The 19407-nt window shown below is 31.3% G+C and overlaps 1 protein-coding gene across 4 annotated transcripts in view; it reads left to right on the plus strand.

Moving 5' to 3' along the window:
• The first annotated feature begins 436 nt into the window (after positions 1-436).
• Positions 437-19407, plus strand: part of LOC132733772 (protein phosphatase 1 regulatory subunit 16A-like) — a 68409-nt gene continuing 49438 nt past the window's right edge. For 2 of the 4 annotated variants that reach the window (XM_060720451.1, XM_060720452.1), the window contains exons 1-4: positions 437-459; positions 2251-3060; positions 6504-6574; positions 11657-11802. In XM_060720451.1, the coding sequence (XP_060576434.1) occupies positions 2802-3060; positions 6504-6574; positions 11657-11802 (476 nt within the window). In that variant the 5' untranslated portion in view covers positions 437-459; positions 2251-2801. The remainder of the gene's footprint in view (positions 460-2250; positions 3061-6503; positions 6575-11656; positions 11803-19407) is intronic. The other 2 variants (XM_060720453.1, XM_060720454.1) reach the window with 1 other exon arrangement.

Here is a 19407-nt window from a genome sequence, read left to right on the forward strand (position 1 = left end):
TTATAAACGTTTCCTAACATAAAGGGCTAACGTTTTGCAGATTTACTTTTTCTAGGCATGTATAAATAATGACGAAATTGGAGAAAAATGCGTTGGTCTCTCGATTCAAATTTTAAAACTGTCAAATCTGCATATTTATGAGACAATATAGCGATAAACCTGCGGTGCAGGGTCTGAAGAAATATATGACTAGATACCGGATTCTGTTCCTAACAAGCAAAGTACAAAAACATCTTGAGAAACTAAACTACTTGTAGTATGGACCGGAATAAAAATCACCTACCTCTCTCCCCAAGAAATAATCCTCCATCTTGAAAATTCTATACTGTAACCGAAAAACGCGATACTGTAACACGTTCCCTACGGTGTACCGGTTTCGGTCTTTCAAGACCTTCATCAGAATATATTTCAAAGAAAAATGATTTCTTAAGTACTAAAAAAGAGGTTACAGAATGTGAGGTATGTTACTATAAATAGACATATAAATGAGTTAAAGTTTTAGACTTTTATTTAATTCATTATTCTGAGAAAAGTTACACAATTCAATTGCAAACATTTCAATCCGCAATGTATAAATGTTCATCTCTATCATTATATTCAGAAATTGAATAGTCTCTACATAAGGGTCATAAATTAAGACACTTTCTTTGAAACCCAAGTTGTTTCAGTTTTGGTCTTAAGACATATTTAAGACATTGTTCAAAGTAAAACATACTTAAATTAGACATATTTAAGACTTATAGGACTTTCCATGAAGCACAACCTTGGAATCAAAGGTTATAAGTGTTTGACACCAGCACCTATCTGGTGAACTACCTAGTTCACAGCATGTACACAATAAGTATCAGTACACATTATATACATCGCAGATGTTTGCCTGTTTTAAGGTACGGTTGGCTGACAGTCTTCAAATTTTCATCTTGATATCCCTTTAAATTGATAATGGACAGTTCCAAATATAGGACTTTGGATAAGTCCATTGCAGAAATTCTGCATGTGAAGGGTTAGCTTGCAAACCTTAAGTTACTCGTTAATCATAAATACAGTAACTTATGTAACGTGCCTAAATATTTTTTTCTGTAACATGTTAAACACGCAAGTTGACATTGTCATTAAAATTTCCAAAAAAATGCTTCAAAACAATATGTAGGACTCCAAGTCAGCGAAAATAAATACGATTAAATAAATTGATTGATAGAGGATTTGTCTGACCAAATGTATCTTGGGAAAAGTAATATTTTTTGGTATGTTTAGAATGTGTACATTTATGCTTTTACACAATGTAGGAACAAAATTACTGTATAATATTCCACAACAATACATATTGAATTTACAAAAATATTTTACTTCTGCTCACTGTATCATTTATTGCAAGCTGACAATAATTCAAATTGTATCATTTTTTGCATCATAGGAATATGATATACAGATATATATCTCTATATAGTGTTTTAGGATGTGGTATAAGGTTTTAAACCTCAATAATAGTTGTATGTGTATAAAATCTTTGAAGATTATCTCCAATATCCCAAAGAAAATTATACCAGATTCTACAAGGATGTTAAATTTCATGTGGTTTTCCTTATAAGATTAATTACCAGTAATAATATTATATGGGCATGATTATGGTTTTCAAGTGGCAACAAATATGTTTACCATGGCAACCAGATGAAATTTTTATGAGAAATAATATATATAATAATAGTATACTGTAATTGGGCAGTTCATATTTCTGCCTGTACTAATAACTTGTAATGATCTAACCTTAAGTAACCTTTGTTTGTTTGAAAGAATGTTGTATTTATCATTCTTTTATCTTATTGACAAACTTTGGGTTGCATTCAATGTATTTAGGTTATTTCAAGTACAGGTATATTTTACAAATCGATGACCATATTTTAGTCATCTGTCCTTAAAGAAATGAAAGCTTTCTTGCTTGATGAAATGTCACTAATGTTACATTGGAGGGAGACCTTATTGTTATAATATTCTTATATGTATACGTGATTTAAAATGCCCTTTATCTGGCTAAGGACTGACATTTATACATTAACAAGCCAGTATAAATTACTTCCTTCACTGACTGTAATAAGGCTTAATAGGCCTATTTATTGATATTGAAGATTCCATGGTAAATTTGTGAGGACACTGCTGTGAATGAAAGACACGTTCAGTATTAAACTTATTCCAATATTATCTAGACATGGTCGGTCTTCAAGCATTTTCATTCAATATATTCTATCGTTTCAGGTACTCATTTGTTAGCGGTGGAATTAAGCGCTGTCACGCGGTCCAGACTTTTTCGGACAATTCTTGACAATGTGATGCCAATCTGCAGATTTTTCAACAAGATGACTTAATTCCTGTGGCCAGACATCAGAATATTTTACTTACGATTCATCTAATCCAAGTTATAGTGTTACAGACAAATATTATTTATCACACCACAGTGTTTCATATATCGTTGTGTTCAGAGTTCCGAGGAAAGTGTTTTGATGTATTGTTTTATAGTATCATCTTTGCAGGGGGTAAATACCTAGAGGAAAAGTGATTAATAAAGTATTGAACACAAAAAAATACAAAGAAAGTATACTAGGAATTAGCTCTGGAAATAGGTTCATATTTGGTATGTTTTTACAGGAAAAAATACTGATAAAAGAAGAAAATATGAAATCTTTGTGATTAATTTGTGTAGGAAATATTAATAAATATTTCAGTGATTCAGGTGATAGTAAAAGTGAAAAAAAAAAATTTCTCGTTTTTTTTTAATTTAGTGTAAGGACAACCAAAATATAGACAAAATGTCGGAGCATAGTGATTTAGTGGCGGAAATCTCCAATGTGGAGAAAATGACCACACCAGAACGATTAAAACATGCAAAGAAACGAAGGTCGCAACAGTTGAAACGATTTGCTAATTATGAAAAACAACTTGAAAAAGACAAGAATAAAAAGAATAAGCAGTCTCAAAATCAAAAACGCACACGGAAGCGCGCTAGAGTAAAGTTTATTCACAACATTATGTTACTGGAAGCATCAGCAAGAAATGATGTTGAAGAAGGTAAGTTTAAAATTTTCTGTTTTTTTTTTTCATTCTTAAATATATTTCATCTTTTACGGCATCTAAGTGTCACACATCACTTCATTGTTGCTCTAGATAAACCAGTTATGTTAAAAAAAAAAGAAATGAGGTCAAAATTGGAATGAATCATGTTTTTTTTTTTAATTTCCTTTTGAGACAGTATTGACCTTTTTGACAAAATATTCATCAAATTAAAATTTTAAAATGGCTGTGTGGCGGAGTGGTTAACGCATCAGACTAGTAATTTTTGTTATAAAAATTGGTTCTAAGAACTTATTTGAGAGTGTTTCAATTAGCTTATATAAATAGCTTTCCAACACAGTCGAACTAAAATAACTTAGTATAAATTAACTTAGAATTGATGTCTACTGAACAACAATATGTAACCTGAACTTGTAAAAGTATGACATATATCAGAATTATCTGATGTTAATCACCAGATTCTGTGGTGAAAAGTAAGTGTTCCAGTCTAGATGCCTTGTACCCATGGCAATCTGTCTTTATAGAGATAATTGTCTGTTAAAGGTTATTTGTCTACAATAGCATCTTCTAGCCAATTAAGCGGTTTTACCACCATAAAGAAGAGCTGTTACAGATTTGCTGAACTAGATTGCATGTAAGCTTCTCTTAGGGCCATAATGATGCACCATTCTGAAGTTGATGTTTTTCTACAATACAATAACAGGCATACAAAAAATATTTTCAGAGTGACACTCTATAGTAGCTTCTATATCCAATGTGCAGGCAACACTTTTCTACGCGTCCTGCATCGAGTTCTCTTAAATTCTACTCATAATTACGAGGGGACAAGTGGAAATTTCAATCTCTGGACAAATGAGCGAAATTTTTCATCTGTTACCTCACATATATTTCTTAAGCTGCAGTGTTGAGGGAAAAAAAAAGGAAAAAAACTTAGAAAAAACATAAAATTGTAAAACTTTTGAAAACAATTTTATAATTACCAGCACTTTTTTGGAGCTAAAGAGTCTCTAAGGAAGATCTGTAAAGAAATCAAGTGACTATTTGCAGTTAAAATTGTTTTGTTAATTTTTCTTCAATTTAAAAATATGAGTTAAAATTTGTTTTTCATTAATTCAGATTCTGTTATCTATTTTGTGTTGATATACATGTATTTCTGTACAAAATAATGTAAAATAGAATTGTTTCTTGCAGAGTATAATGCAAAACTGAAATTAGCTGATTGCTTGGTAGTTTGAATATGTTTATCATGCCTATCCTGTCCTCATTATTATTATTCATAGATGATTTAACAGTTCTTTAAATATCATTCTTCCATATACATGGATAACCAAACATAGGGTTAAAAGTTTATGAAGATTTTCTGTCAATTATGAGCTAATGTAACTTGGTAATGTTTAAACCCGGATAATATCCCAAATGAATATGTACAATAGACTAAAATGTCCTACTTTGAATTTGAAATTGTCTGCTGAAAGTTAAATGGAGCTCATAATGATCTTGGGTAAAATGTATCAGCTATTAGTACAGAGCTTATGAGGACAAATTTAGATATATCTGCTTAAAACCCAAGAATTTTATTTTATTCTCCACCTTTTGGAAAAAAGGGGGATATAGGAACCGACTCTGTCTGTATGTCTTATTTAACTGTTGTCTGTCACAATTTGTATCTGGTCTATAACTCAACCATTTATCAAGGTATTTTGAAATAACTTGGCAGAAATGTTCATGTTAACAAGACAACATGTCCTGCACAATACCAAGACCCCTACCTCTAAGGTCAAGGTCACACTTGGAGGTCAAAGTTCAGCATTGACTAATGGAGGGTGTATTTCATGTTTGATCCATTACTTTTTCATCCATCAAGGGATTTTGAAATAACTTTGTGTATTATGAACTTGAAAAAATAATGATAATAAAAGAGACTAATTTCAAATTAATCTGGAAAAGTTGATATTATTATAAAGCATAATCATATTTCTATGTAATATAAACTAAGTTTTATGGATTTAAATTGTTTGTTTTCCTTCTTGCAAATAATATAAATCCACATCAGGGCTTTTTTGCTTTATTAATCCCAACTGAAATTTTCTTTAAAATTATGCATATTCCCATTAACTTTAACTTGGTTTTAAATTTTACTTTCCCCAATTAGCAATTTTAGCAATTTAAATTTTCCCCCAAAATGAAGAAGTTAAGGCCTCCAAAAACTCCTGCCTGAATAATTATATGCATATTTGTGCAGTTATTATTTGCTTTTATTTATACAGCAAAACTCTTGTTATAAAATTAATGCAGCTCTCAGAGTATTATGTCTACAAAGTTAGTTATAATGTTATTTAAACTAACATTTTAAACTAAACTAAAACTAAAAATTTGTTTTTAACAAACTGTGGTTTAACGTAATAAACAGATGAAAATCATACTTTGTTCAGAAAATTGCTTGATTGAGTTTGACTCATAAAATGTTACAAAGAAATGAGCATTTAATCAATTCAAAAATTCAATCATGCTTAAAATGATTTAAGTTTTTGTTAAAACAGTCCCAGCTATTATTCTAAAATAAATACAGGGAGTACGTCAGTTTATTCTTTAGGTTACGATTTGTGAGTTTTTTCTTCTGGCTGTAAGATTTTTCCGCCCCTATGATCGATCATTGCAAAGGTATTTTGTAATAAGCTAATTGTGGGCTTAATGTCATGGGAGGAAATTTGTCTGAGATTTTAATTTAGCAGTTTTTGTTCAATAAAGACTGATTGATATGAACCGTTTTAGAGAAACTTAAAAATTTAAAAGGTATAAAAGTGTTGTCCTGCATGAATCGTCGAAAAAATGAATAAAGCACTTTTGAAAAAATGGTATAAAGCATTTTAACTTACGGAAAATGATGATCGTAAAAGTGCCATGCTGTAGACCAAATATAGTGACAAGATTCCATTATAGTGACCAGAGTCCATTATAGTGACCAGAGTGCATTAAAGTGACCAGAGTCATTAAGATTTACCCAAGTCTGTCTGTTCCGCTGTCCAGCTGTCACGCTGTCGAATAGTATTTTCAATCTGGAATAGTATTCTGACAAAAAAGCGGAATTTGGGGACATCTTTATCCTTGTAGACACATTTGTAGTTTCTTGTAGATTTCATGTACTGACTTTTTGGGTAAAACTCTCTCCAGGTATCATAATACTTTGAAAATAACAGGATTATACAGGTTTTGACAGTTGAAAATACTCAAAATACAAGTATGTCAAATTAAGTATATTTTGATATATTTTATCTGATTTTATTTGATTTTGTCATCAGTTTGTTACTGGATATTCTGTTTTCCCTAGAAGCATTTGATGAACATAATCACATATTTTATGCTCATAATTTTATGTTTATATAACTATATAAAGACAATTGCAACAACATTACAAGATAATTTATTTGGTTTTATTTCAGTACGGAAGTTGTTAATGGCAGGTGTGAGTCCTGATGTGACCAATGAAGATGGTCTCACAGCTCTACATCAGGTGAGAGAATTAATTTGTTGTTATGGCTCTTACCCACACATATAAGGAGCTTTCTTGAGCCTTTAATGTGCTAGCTACATACAAAAATACTCCTACATAAGTAGTTTGAGCAGATGATGTGAAGAGGACAATTGAGCCGCATCACCACAAAACCAACATAATGGGTTTGCGACCAGCATGGATCCAGACCAGCCTGCGCATCCGCGCAGTCTGATCAGGATCTATGCTGTTCGCTATCAGTTTCTCTACTTGTAATAGGGTCTGTTAGTGAACAGCATGGATCCTGATCAGACTGCGCGGATGCGCAGGCTGATCTGGATCCATGCTGGTCGCAAACCCATTATGTTGGTTTTGTCATGGCACGGCTCAATTGTTCTTTCCATCAAAAGTTTACATTATTCACACCATTTTATCCATTATTTTGGACATTATAGCCATGGACCAGGAGATAACTTGAACTTGAAGGTGCTATTTTTGTTGACAATAACTTTCCTTTATAGGTGAATAGCAAATTATTCTGCTGTGACTTAACATGGGTAAATGGTTCAATAGAAAACTTCAAAAGCCTTTTAAACAAGTGAGAATGCTGTTGTTTTCCTTTAGTAATCATTCAGTGTTTCTTAAAGTGTCAAAACTTCAAAACACAATCTCATGGGGTCTATACTTTCAACGCTAGAAAGGGCAGATGGACCCTTTATAATATTAGGCCTATAATTTACATGTATACATATATTGCATAAACTACAAGCTCCATCATTTATTTCATTGTGTTAAAGAGTATCATAAAATCAAATTATTTCAATGTGCAACTTGCTATTCTCTGTATAATTTATAATACTTTTCAGACTGAAAAAACTTAACATGTTACAAAATGAATTCATTTTTTGAGAGTATTATTTTGGTGTCATAATCTAACTTAGCTGTCTGTAATAATTAGACAATTTATGATATTAGAAAAGATAATTACTTTTTTTGATGTATTAATAACTAAATGAAAGGGAAGAATTAAGGTATATTTCCTGATAATTATCATGGCCTGGTAGTTATTCTTTGATCTCCTAGTGATTAGTAAGTGAAATGAAAATAAGGGATGATAATTCTGTTGTTTAGGAGTAAAGAACCATTTTAATGTCTATAGAGCCCACTGTTGTTTATCTGATCCCAAAATTTACAAATGGTAAAGTTATGTTTGTTTCCAAATGCTTTTGATCAATTCTCGATTGAATGTTCTGTGTTAATTAACGCACATGAAAACTGTATGTAAACAGAATAAAATGACCTGGAATGAAATATTAGGCTGCTAATTTTAGTATATTCTGTGATTCCCTGCATAAGGTATTTGCTTAAATAAAAAATACCAACATTATTTTTTTTTTCATACCGGCGCTTTGGAAGTTATTGTTTTTCAAAATTCAAAAACTGCTGCTCAGGCAGCAGAATTATAGCTGTGTACACTTAAATACATAAAATCACATGTATCAACTTGCACAACTGACTTCTTTGTAATGGACTTTAATTCCTACTCAGACTTTTGGTGCAAAATTTGAAATTTTCATAGTATTTTCATACAGTTGGATTTGTTCCAAATTCAAACTGAGAAAGGACAAAAATCATTACACAAAATTCCGGAAGGTAATGGTTCAAAGTCTGTGTAGGAATTTAAGCATTTTAAGAGCATTGGGTTCAGCCTCTTAAATAAAACTTTATGTTTATCCATCTTCTAGGCAATATCTAAATCAGATTGTTAATATTAATAGATTGATAGAATTAACAAGTTCTGTCCAAACATTGTCCCTGTCACCAATAAATAAACGAACTGTGATACTTGACCCAAAACTTGTGATATTATTTTGATATTTTGACAAGTTTCCCCCAACTTCCAGTATCCTATCATATATTTGCAAATATTGCCGAGATTTTTCTCTGGGCAGAAATATTATTAGAGCTGTCAGTTTATCTTTGTTACTGGCATGGGTTTTGATATGAAAGGAAATTACGAAACTGTTCCACTTCAATAGCCCTAATCAGAAATGTTCTTCTAAGCTGTAAATTAGATGTTGCCACTTTTTCCCCCCTGAAACTAGCATGCCTGTCTCCTCTTATTATTGTCATTAAATGAATGGAGTAAAAACAACAACATTTTAATGAATATTATTGTATTATTGGTCTATTGGTTGATAGTTAATGTTTATTTTTGTGTGAAAAAGAAGTTAAGATTTTTGTTTAGTCAGCATTTTTAATAGCCCATAAGTATGTTGAAACTACCACTGCCTGTGAAAGATAATGAAATTTTTTAAAAACGTGTCAAAACCTTGCTTTTCATTACATGAAAAAATTATGTCAGTTTCTATGTTGGTGTGCTCAGAGCTATAAATATGCTGTTGTTGTTGTTGATTTTTGAATTTTAATAAATATCCATCTTTTAAATATTTTATTGAAATTTCTGATGAAAATGTTGAATCATAGAGGAAAATAGTAGAACAAGGGTCATAACTCTTCCTTCCAATGGTCATAATATCATAAGGTCAGTTGGTATATGACAAGCACCTATTGTTTTTTTTTTTAGTCCCCTACCGGTTTACCGGAGGGGACTTTAGGTTTACCCTCCGTCCGTCTGTCCGTCCGTCCGTCTGTCCGTCCGTCAGTCCGTCCGTCCACAAAACTGGATCCCGCGATAACGCAAAAAGTACTGAAAATATTTTAATGAAACTTGATATATGGATAGATGGCAGTATGGAGATTATGCACGTCTTTTTCTTTTCTTCCTATGTTGAAAATTCTGGTTGCTATGGCAACAAATAATTTTTACTCCAACTTCTTCAATCATGATAGGATTTTAAAAATGTTATATTTTGATAACAGGGATGTTTAAAAAATAACTTTAGAGTGTCCTTCAGTCCGTCTGTCTGTACATAAAAACTGTTTCCTGTGATCACTTTTAAAGAACTTTTTCAACAAATTTACTTAAAATAGGAACATAAGTGAATGGCCAATGGCCCTTCAGAATGTTGCTTGGGCTCTTACCGGTAGGGGACTTATGGATTGCTTGCAATACTATGATAATTTTTTTATTTGAATTTTTGTGTTTAAATTCATAGTCTGGTTTAACTTTAAGACATGCAATATTTCTTGAAAGATATAGACTGAGCAACGGTCTAGTGGGATTTTCTTGTTAAAGTACAATGACTACATTATAATGAATATGATTGGTTGTGACAGAATATGTCACAGATTGTATTCACTGTCAGTAGCTCATTACAAGATTGACATGAGAGCATTCAATACATCACTGCCTTAAATCACTGGACTTTTGGAACAAGTTATGTCAATGTTGCGATCACCTAGCAATTGTTGGTTTTTCTGTGCTTCGCTCTGAAAATATAATGTATTTTGTATTGTAACCCAATGAATAACTGAATTCCTTGTATTACAACATAATCCTAATGAGGTCTTGAAGATACACAAACCCTGTTAAAATTAGGTCGTGAATGGAGCTAATAGATCACCGCATCTCGCGCTTTCTTGGTGACAAGACTCGGCTAAGTGTTGAATGATTTCTCCCTCAATCTTTATGTTTGAGGACAGTTTATTGTGAATTTTTTGTTGTCCCGCGAGGATGTCAGAATAGTTTGTGGTCAATATAATATTAGACTGTATGTTATTGACATTATCTTTGTTAAGTACTGTCTTTATTACTTCCGTTTGACAGACACAGATTCAGCATTTAGCTAGAGAATCTTATTGTCCGGGTTTTTTTTGTATGCAGACAAAAAAAAAATTTTTTTTTTCATTCAATTGACTAGACAGGAATGGTAAAATGTAATTATGTTTATTGAAGTGACATTTGTTTTTGTTTTTATGTTATTTAAATCTGTTTTTGATTTAATTTATCTGTAACAGAATCGTCACCCTATTCCCTACAAAACAAAGAAATAGGAAAGGATAATTTAAGTTTACGATGTATACATGTAAGACTGTAGGCAATACAAAAATAATCTGATAAAATGTAAAGATATTGCATTTTGGCTGTCAGGTCATCTCACTACATAAAGATATTCATTCATTCATTTTAGAACATTGACATGTATTTAAGCAGGTGTTGGTATTTTTATTTGGCGGTCAAAATTACAGATGAACCAGTACTTTCAGTAGATACATTTTCATTTGAAATCCATTAAATTTATTCATTATACCAATTGACAATACATGTGAAAGCTTAATTTTCACTTGTTGAAACCTTACCTTGATCAACAATGATCTTGACCTTCTGACAATTGCAAATTGTTGTTGTTTTAAAAAGAGATTTAGTATGGGGCAGTTTGGTTTTTCAAAATGTTCTGATATTGAAGTCCCTCAAACTGGACGGTTTAGAAACACTGACAATAATCTGACAGTATACAGAAAAAATGTTGTAGTTATTTCTTTGTTGGGAGATTAACAGGACAGGTCCATTTACACTTATTCAGCAAGGTATAATGTATAATGTTTTCAGGATTGGTCAGTCCGATGTTTTGATGGGATAAGGGGTACATCATGTTACCAGTATTCAAATCAAATGGGTGATATGTAAGTTAGTCCATGGGCAAAGTATTTGATTCATAATCCAGCTGGTTTGATCCTGGTGCAAGTGATAACTTCTCCATGACAAATGCTCAGGGACATTTAGTCTAGTTGTTAATTGTTGCTCACTACTGATTCACAAATCATGTGGAATTATAGGGGGACGTCTGTGGCTGAGTGGTTAAGGTCATTGACTTGAAATCACTTGCCCCTCACTGCTGTGGGTTCGAATCCCATCTGGGACTTTGGATTCTTCGATGTGAGGAAGCTATCCAGCTGGCTTATGAACATTGGTGGTTCTACTTGTGTGCCCTTTGTACCTGAAATAATGCATGGAAGGGCACTTGAGGTCTTCCTCTACCATTAAATTTTGAATGTTGCCATATGACCTATACTGTGTTAGTGTGACTTAAAACCCAACTGAAAAATAAAATGTGGAATAAAAAGTTAGTCACTTTCAGAGAAATGGGTAATTACTAATTACTTGTTAGTTATATGTATATGAATATCTGTATTTTTCAGTGTTGTATAGATGACAGTGAGGATATGCTGAAACTATTGCTCGAGTTTGGTGCTAATGTGAATGCACGTGATAGTGAGATGTGGACACCACTACATGCTGCAGCCACTTGCGGACACGTGCATCTATGCAAACTACTTATAGACAAGTAAGAACACTTTGACAATAAGATGAGATAATTTTGTAGTATTATCTTGATAAGGTTCCAGGCTTCAAATTACTTGCCTCTCACCTCTGTGGGTTGAAATCCTGTGAGGGACTTGATCCTGGATTCTTTCTTGTGAGAAACCTATCCAGCTAGCTTTAATACAAAAGATAGGTGGTTCTACTCAGGTAATGCTGGAAAGGTGGCTATATGATCTTGACAGACATGTGACCCAACCAAACAAAATCATGTTACAGTCTAGAAGCAGGAATAATGTAATTTATGAGTAAATAAAAATATTTTTAGATCTTGCTTGAATTAAGATGAAAAAAAATACAGTAGATCTACTTGATAAACATTATTTATTGTCACATAAGAAGTGTTTACTTGAAATATAATTTATGGACAACAAAAATTTGTCAGTAAAGAGTATTTGAATGACAAAAATACACATCTGCAAGTTGTCAACATACATGTATTATAAATGTAAATAGTTGATGATTTTTCATGAACATGTATTATTATTATTCCTTTAAAATGCCCTATAGACCAGAACTATGACTTGAACAGCAGCTGACTTCTATCAGCTTGTTGATAAATTGACTGAAAGACAAAGCTCTCCCTTTAGATAGCTTCTGCTATGTACCATGCATGTTAAATTGAATTAAAATTAAAAATTTTATCAAATGTTTGGGTAAATTCCATTCTCAAGTGATGGAATTTGATTTCAGGTATTTCCCACTTTTCTGGTTTATCGTTATATATTTTCCCCTTCAGAAAGCCACAGATTGTTTTGAATATTGAAAACAAAAATCACTTACATACACAAGTAGCATTTCCATCAATTATCTTTATATACCAGGGTATCAGTTTCCCCAACTTTTGAAGGATTTTTCCCTTCTATCCAGTTTTTAAATAAGGGATATTAACTATGGGGTTATAACTGTAAAGGAATTTATATTATCATAGAATTTTACTTTCTTACCATATCTCTTAATTGCATAAGATCATATCAGTAAATATATGCATGAAAATTGTTCTCATTAGTAAATGGTAGCAGACTTCATTTAATATGTAGCATAGATAGGGAATTTATAATATACAACATGGACTGGTTATTAATGCATCAATAGTTCATTTATGGCATTGATAGGTCATATATGACATGGATAGGTCACTTTAATACTGCACAGATATGTTATATATAGCATGGAAATGTCATTTATAGCATTGAAAGATTATTTATTATACTAAGTATGGATAGGTCATTTAAGGTCATATATAGCATGGAAAAGTAATTTATAGCATTGATAAATCATTCATGGCATTAGACCATTTATGACATTGATAGACCATTTATGGCATTGGTAGATCTTTTATGGCATTTATAGCATGGACTGGTCATTTACTGCATTGATAGGTTATATATAGCATTGATAGGTTATTTATGGCATTGATAGGTGATTTACTGCATGGATGGTCATTTATGGCATTGATAGGTCATTTACTGCATAGATCAGTCATTTACTGCATTGGTAGGTTATATATAGCATTGATAGGTTATTTCTGGCATTGATAGGTCATTTACTGCATAGATCAGTCATTTACTGCATTGATATGTTATATATAGCATTGATAGGTCATTTATAGCATTGATAGGTCATTTACAGCATGTATAGGTCATTTACAGCATGGACTGGTCATTTATAGCATTGATAGGTCATTTATGGCATTGATAGGTCATTTACTGCATGGATAGGTCATTTACAGCATGGACTGGTCATTTATAGCATTGATAGGTCAGTTATGGTTATGGCATGGAGTGGTCATTTACGGTCATAATAATAGCATTCAGAGATCATTTATAGCAGGGATAAGTTATTCAGAGCCTTGATAGGTCGTTTTTAGGAAAAGTTTACTAATATATGTCATTCATAGCAAAAATACTTATCAACTCATCAATGTAAGTGTTATTAGTCATTTATATTCATAGAATGGATAAATCAGTCATTCAATATAAGTGTTGATTCGGTGTTCAAAGAGAACAACAGTAAAAATTTTCTTTGACTTTGATGCAAGTATACTTTTAGAAGAGCAACAGGAGTATAGGGACTAAGAATTTTTTTTTTAATTGTCTTATAATGAGGAACAAACAATGATTATTTCCTCACCTAGGATATTATATAGTTTATTTATAGCTGAGTGAATCTCATAAATAAGATAGGTTGATAGGAAAGCTTCTGTTTAGTGCAAGTATGCTGGCTAAGCTCAATGGAGAGATCACCAGATTATTAATACAGGCATGGGTGCAAGTTTTCAGGTATTTGCCTGAAGTTCAGGTTTTTTGTGACAATTTTCATCATGTTTTACTGTTAAAATTATGTAGGAAAATGATTATGAATTACAGTTTTCAGGTTTTTTCCAAATTTTCTACTTGCACCCATGTAAAGGTATTGCTGCTTGATCCTGAGGTGAGGCATAACTTCTCAGTGACAATTGACCTTGGACATTGAGTCAAATGGTCCGTTATCTCTTACAAACATATGAGATTAGTAGTATGTCACTTGCAGAGAAATTGGTAATTACTAATTAGTTATCTAGGAAAGCCAGTTATGTGGATCAGCTGCCAAGATAATGACCAAAGATAAAAATATGTGAAAATTGGCTAAAAATCTTGAAAAAAAGGGGTTTAACTGAAGTTTTGCAGCAATAAGTATCAATTATGCCAATATAAAAGAAGTATGAGACATCCAGCATATAAGGCTTATTAGGATGTATGGTAGCTGCCACATTTAATCTTATATGCATAAACTATGATCAAGTTGTTTCATCCTTTGAGTCGTTTCTTGTTATATAAGATTTATATTTTACATCCTAAAATTTAATGAATATTTCCTAGACAAAACAAGATATTGATTTCGTTCTAAGTATTACCTCAACTTTACAAATTTGGTTTCTTAAATTGATGCCAAATTTTGAAATTTTGTCTTAAATCCTTACACCACTAGGTTTTAACCTTTTCACCACTAAGTTTTAGCCTTTATACCACTAGGTATTAATCTTTTTACCACTAGGTTATAAACTTTTCACCACTAAGTTTTAGCCTTTATACCACTAGGTATTAATCTTTTTACCACTAGGTTATAAACTTTTCACCACTATGAACCAATTATTTTTTTAACAGCAAAAGCCAAAATTTACTATACAACAAGAATGTCATTGAATTTAGGGACATTATAAGGAAATAAAAATGTTTATAAGAGTAAAAATATGGAGATTTTGTGGAATTTTGATATATTCTGTCCTGTATGAATCTTTATATATTGTTATACTCCATTTATGCTAGAATTGTGACCTTCTTGTAATATAAACAAGTTCCTCCAGAATCACTTCATTAACTTATCCAACATGTCTTCTTTTTATTTCCCAGGTGCATCATTCTTTTTGTTTTTTCCAACAACCAGAACAAAAAAAAAGAAATCTTTACAACTTTATATAGTATTGTCTATGGTCGAGATTTGGTTGTATGGAGATATATCTGTGTTTATGATTTACAAATTGTTTCTTTTTTCTTCATTAGAATATTAGGTAAAAGGCATACACGTATATCACAGTTTAACAGGGTTTCCATAAGTGGAAGTTTGGGAGTCATTTACTCTTTGATATGGGTTTCAAACTTCCAAAATGTAATGCTTTTCCTTCTTTTAAATACCTATGTAATGCAACTTCCATTGAAGCCAGCAAACCCTACTGAATCATGCAGGGATTTTTTCTCACAGGTAGAGGAAGCAGCCCTTTCCTTAAAACAAACCAATTTGAAATTTGGTGGTACACTGTGTAATTTTAAAGAATTTATCAGGAAGGAGGACAATGTGTTATATAACTATCCCTGCTTTATGCCTTGTCATGCATGTTTTACATAGATGTTGCACATTTGATAGTGTCGTCAGGGAAACAATCTTACAAGTCTGTGTTTTTTCCTCAATTACTTTGTTTTCGTATTGCACTTGGAACGTATCTCCATTAAAGAATTTTAAAGGATTCATAAGGGAGTTTTCTAAGTTCGTGTTTTAAATAATAATTATGTTTTTGTTATGTAATGCTTCGCAAACAAATTGAATCAAACCTGATAGGTTTATAGTCTGTAACAATTAAATGATTGTAAAATAGTTTTAGTATTTTGCTGTAGAAAATAAGCCCAAGTAAAAGCTTAATATTTTCATTTTGTTACATCTGAGGTTTTAAGAAAGAGTGATATGCAAATTGTGCAATGGAATTTGTTTCAGTTTGTTGATCTCATTCATAAGATTTTATGTTATAATTAAAGGAACTCAACTGAGGTTCAAAAGCCTCAAAATATAAAATTCAAATATCTTACATAGATTAACAGGGGCCATGTAAAACAGAAAATTACGAAGGAAAAAAAATCCAGATGTACCCAGATGCACTTTGTAGTGTGACTCATAGCCCAATTTGTTAAAAAAAACACAAAAAAACTATTTATTCCCGGGCTGGCCAACTAAAATTACTAAAGTAGTCTTTCGGATGAGACTTTAAACCAAGGTCCCGTGTATGAGTGCTTAAACACTTGGCACAAAAAAGGAACCAGTAGAAGCTTCTGACATTGGGAAATATTTCTGAATCTTGTACTATTCTATCCTGGAAAATCTAATAGATTTCTAATCTCCTCCTCTATTTGCAATAAATCCAAGTTTTCAGAAATACTGAGCACTATTTTTCAGTTGAGTAAATAAAAATGGTCTTGGTCGGATGATCACTATGAATTAAATTTCCTTGAAAATAATGGGTGTACAATATAGTGTATATAGTGGTGATGAAACGTCACTGCAGTGGGCGTTACCCTGTATGATTGGAAATTACGGGTTTGTAAATATACTATTTGGGACTTTGTCCTGACTAAAAATGATTTATCTTCTTCTGGAGGACTCACCCATATGGACAGTTGGTAGCGGATATAATTAAACTCAAATACACATATCAAATGCAAATGTGTGTTAATGCAACAGCGTAAAGGTTTAAAATAACAAATCCATTAAAATAAATCTTTTGAAAGCTCAATTTCTCCCTTTTTTTAATCAGTACATTACATTTTTGTATTAATTTTATAGTATTTTATCACTTCAATATCAAATAATTGAAATTAGTTTTTTTCATTTCTCTATAGTAACCTCCTTGTGAGGAAAAAAAGTCTTTATATCTCCAATCTGTACGAACAAGTCCCTTTCAACCCAAATTTATATTAATGAAACAAAAGAAAATAAATTGTAGAAAACCCACAGTCTTACCAATGAGATAAACAAGTTCAGGCTATAATTGGAATAGATTCTTTCTTTGGTGACATTAAATAAAGAACAGAATAGTGATTGATGTAATTTTGTTCTCAGTCTTAGGTGAAAAACGAGAAATATTTTGAAGGTGTCTAATGAATACAAATGATATTATTATTCCGGGAAAATTACTATAGATAGAAATATAGACTAGACAATGCTGAAGCAAGTTCATATATTTTCCTTATAGACAACCTTCAAGCTATTTTCTTTTCATTTTTGCAGCGAAAAAGCTATTCAGGCTTGTTAAATTTCATATTCTGTGAAATCAGTCAAATGACAAATTTGGTAATAAAGTTATTTTGCAGCTAGGTTCTGAGAATATCAAGTCTCGAGTCATATGATATTTTAGAGGAAAAATATATATATATATATTAATCTGTCAAGCATCTCTCCACTTTGGTTACTTTTATATTAAACAGATTGCATATTCCTGTTTGTTTGATAGAAGTAAATATTATGTCAAGATGTCAAAAATGACAAAATACAAAACTGAGTGTATTGTTATTTCTTTACCAGTTTCTCTTTGGGGAGAAGTTTTCTGATCTCCTTGGCAGTTTAAAAACTTTCTGTTAGACTGTGCCACAGATTTTGAAGTTTAGATGTCAGTTTTAGTCATTGGCAGTTTTATTTACAATCTAATGGAAATAAGAAACATTTTTCTTCTGAAGTAGATAACTTTTTTTTATAAAATTTAATCTTAAAAAAAAAATCCTTTAAAATTCATATTAGATTTCATAATAAATTTGTTATTACATTTGAATTTTTGGCATTTTTGTTTGAAAGATTCCATTAATAAAACAATAATAATAGCAATTATAATATTCATAGTAATAATAATAATAATAATAATAATAAGCTCTTTATTTAACGAAGGTAGCTTATTAAGACCATACATCAAAGCATTAGAGATAATACATATAATGCCATATCTTATTTTCATCAAGTCCTTCAATAAAACATTACAATAGACATATTACAAGCTATTATAAAGATTACAACATTCAGTACATCTTAACCAACAAAGAAGACAGACATAATAATTGAGTTTGGAGAAATTGCATTGATGTGAAAGATCACGTGACTATAAAACTGGTATCTTCAACTCATGTTTCTATAAAACTGGCATCTTAGACATGCAGCTATCATTTTTAGCTCGACTATACTTAGTATATGGAGAGCAGTCCTACTCGCCCCGGCGTTGGCCTCTGCGTCCAGATTTCAGATTAAAGTTTTGGTGCAGTAAAATATTTTTCACTCTAACTTTGTCATTTCTTAAATTATCAACTTCAAATATATGTTTCTTATCATCAACCACATCTTATGTGTGACAAGGTTCATAACTCTAGCACCAATATTTTCAGATTTATCTCCCCTTGAACTTAGAATTTTCCTTAAAAAATACTATTTTTTTACTGTTACTTCTTTATTTCTTAAGGGATCAATTTCATACTTCAAATATATGTACCTTATCATCCACATGTTATGTGGCAAGGTTCATAACTGTAGCACAAATATTTTCAGACTATATATCTCCCCTTGAACTTAGAATTTTCCTTAAAATATATTATTTTTGACTGTTACTTACTTATTTCTTAAAATTAAGGGATCAACTTCATACTTCAAATATAATTTTATGTACCTTATCATTAACCACATGTTATGTGACAAGGTTAGATTTTTTTACTAGAAAAATATTATTTTTTACTATAACTTTTTTAGTTTTAAAGGTATCTACCTCAAACTTCAAAGAGATATTCCTTATCATCAATTACATTTTATGTGACAATGTTCATAACTCTTGAAGCAATATTTACAGATTTATCTCTCTTTGAACTTAGGATTTTCTTTAAGAAATATTATAACTTCTTTACTTTTTAAGGTATCTACTTCAAACTTAAAATATATATTTCTTATCATTACACACATGTTGTGTGACAAGGTTCATAACTCTAGCATGACTATTTTTAGAATTATTCCCCTTGATCAATTTATGTTAACAATGTTAATTTTTACTATAACTTAATACATAATTATAGATAATTGATTTTTCTTTCTTAGTAATTTGTCTTCCTTACTGTGTCCAGCATTTTATGAGTCGAGCTTCGCTGTTCCGTGTTACAGCTCTTGTTAATTACTCTTTAATAGTAATATTGACTTTGTAACGTTTTAAGGCACAAAAACCCTGGTTCACCACTGAGAGTGGTTTATGCCCTTATATATGGGATACTTTTCTATATGTTAATTCACCACCCTTTAT

This window comes from Ruditapes philippinarum, unplaced genomic scaffold, assembly GCF_026571515.1.
Source record: "Ruditapes philippinarum isolate M1 unplaced genomic scaffold, ASM2657151v2 ctg487_1_1_1_1, whole genome shotgun sequence".
Classification (NCBI taxonomy): domain Eukaryota; kingdom Metazoa; phylum Mollusca; class Bivalvia; order Venerida; family Veneridae; genus Ruditapes; species Ruditapes philippinarum.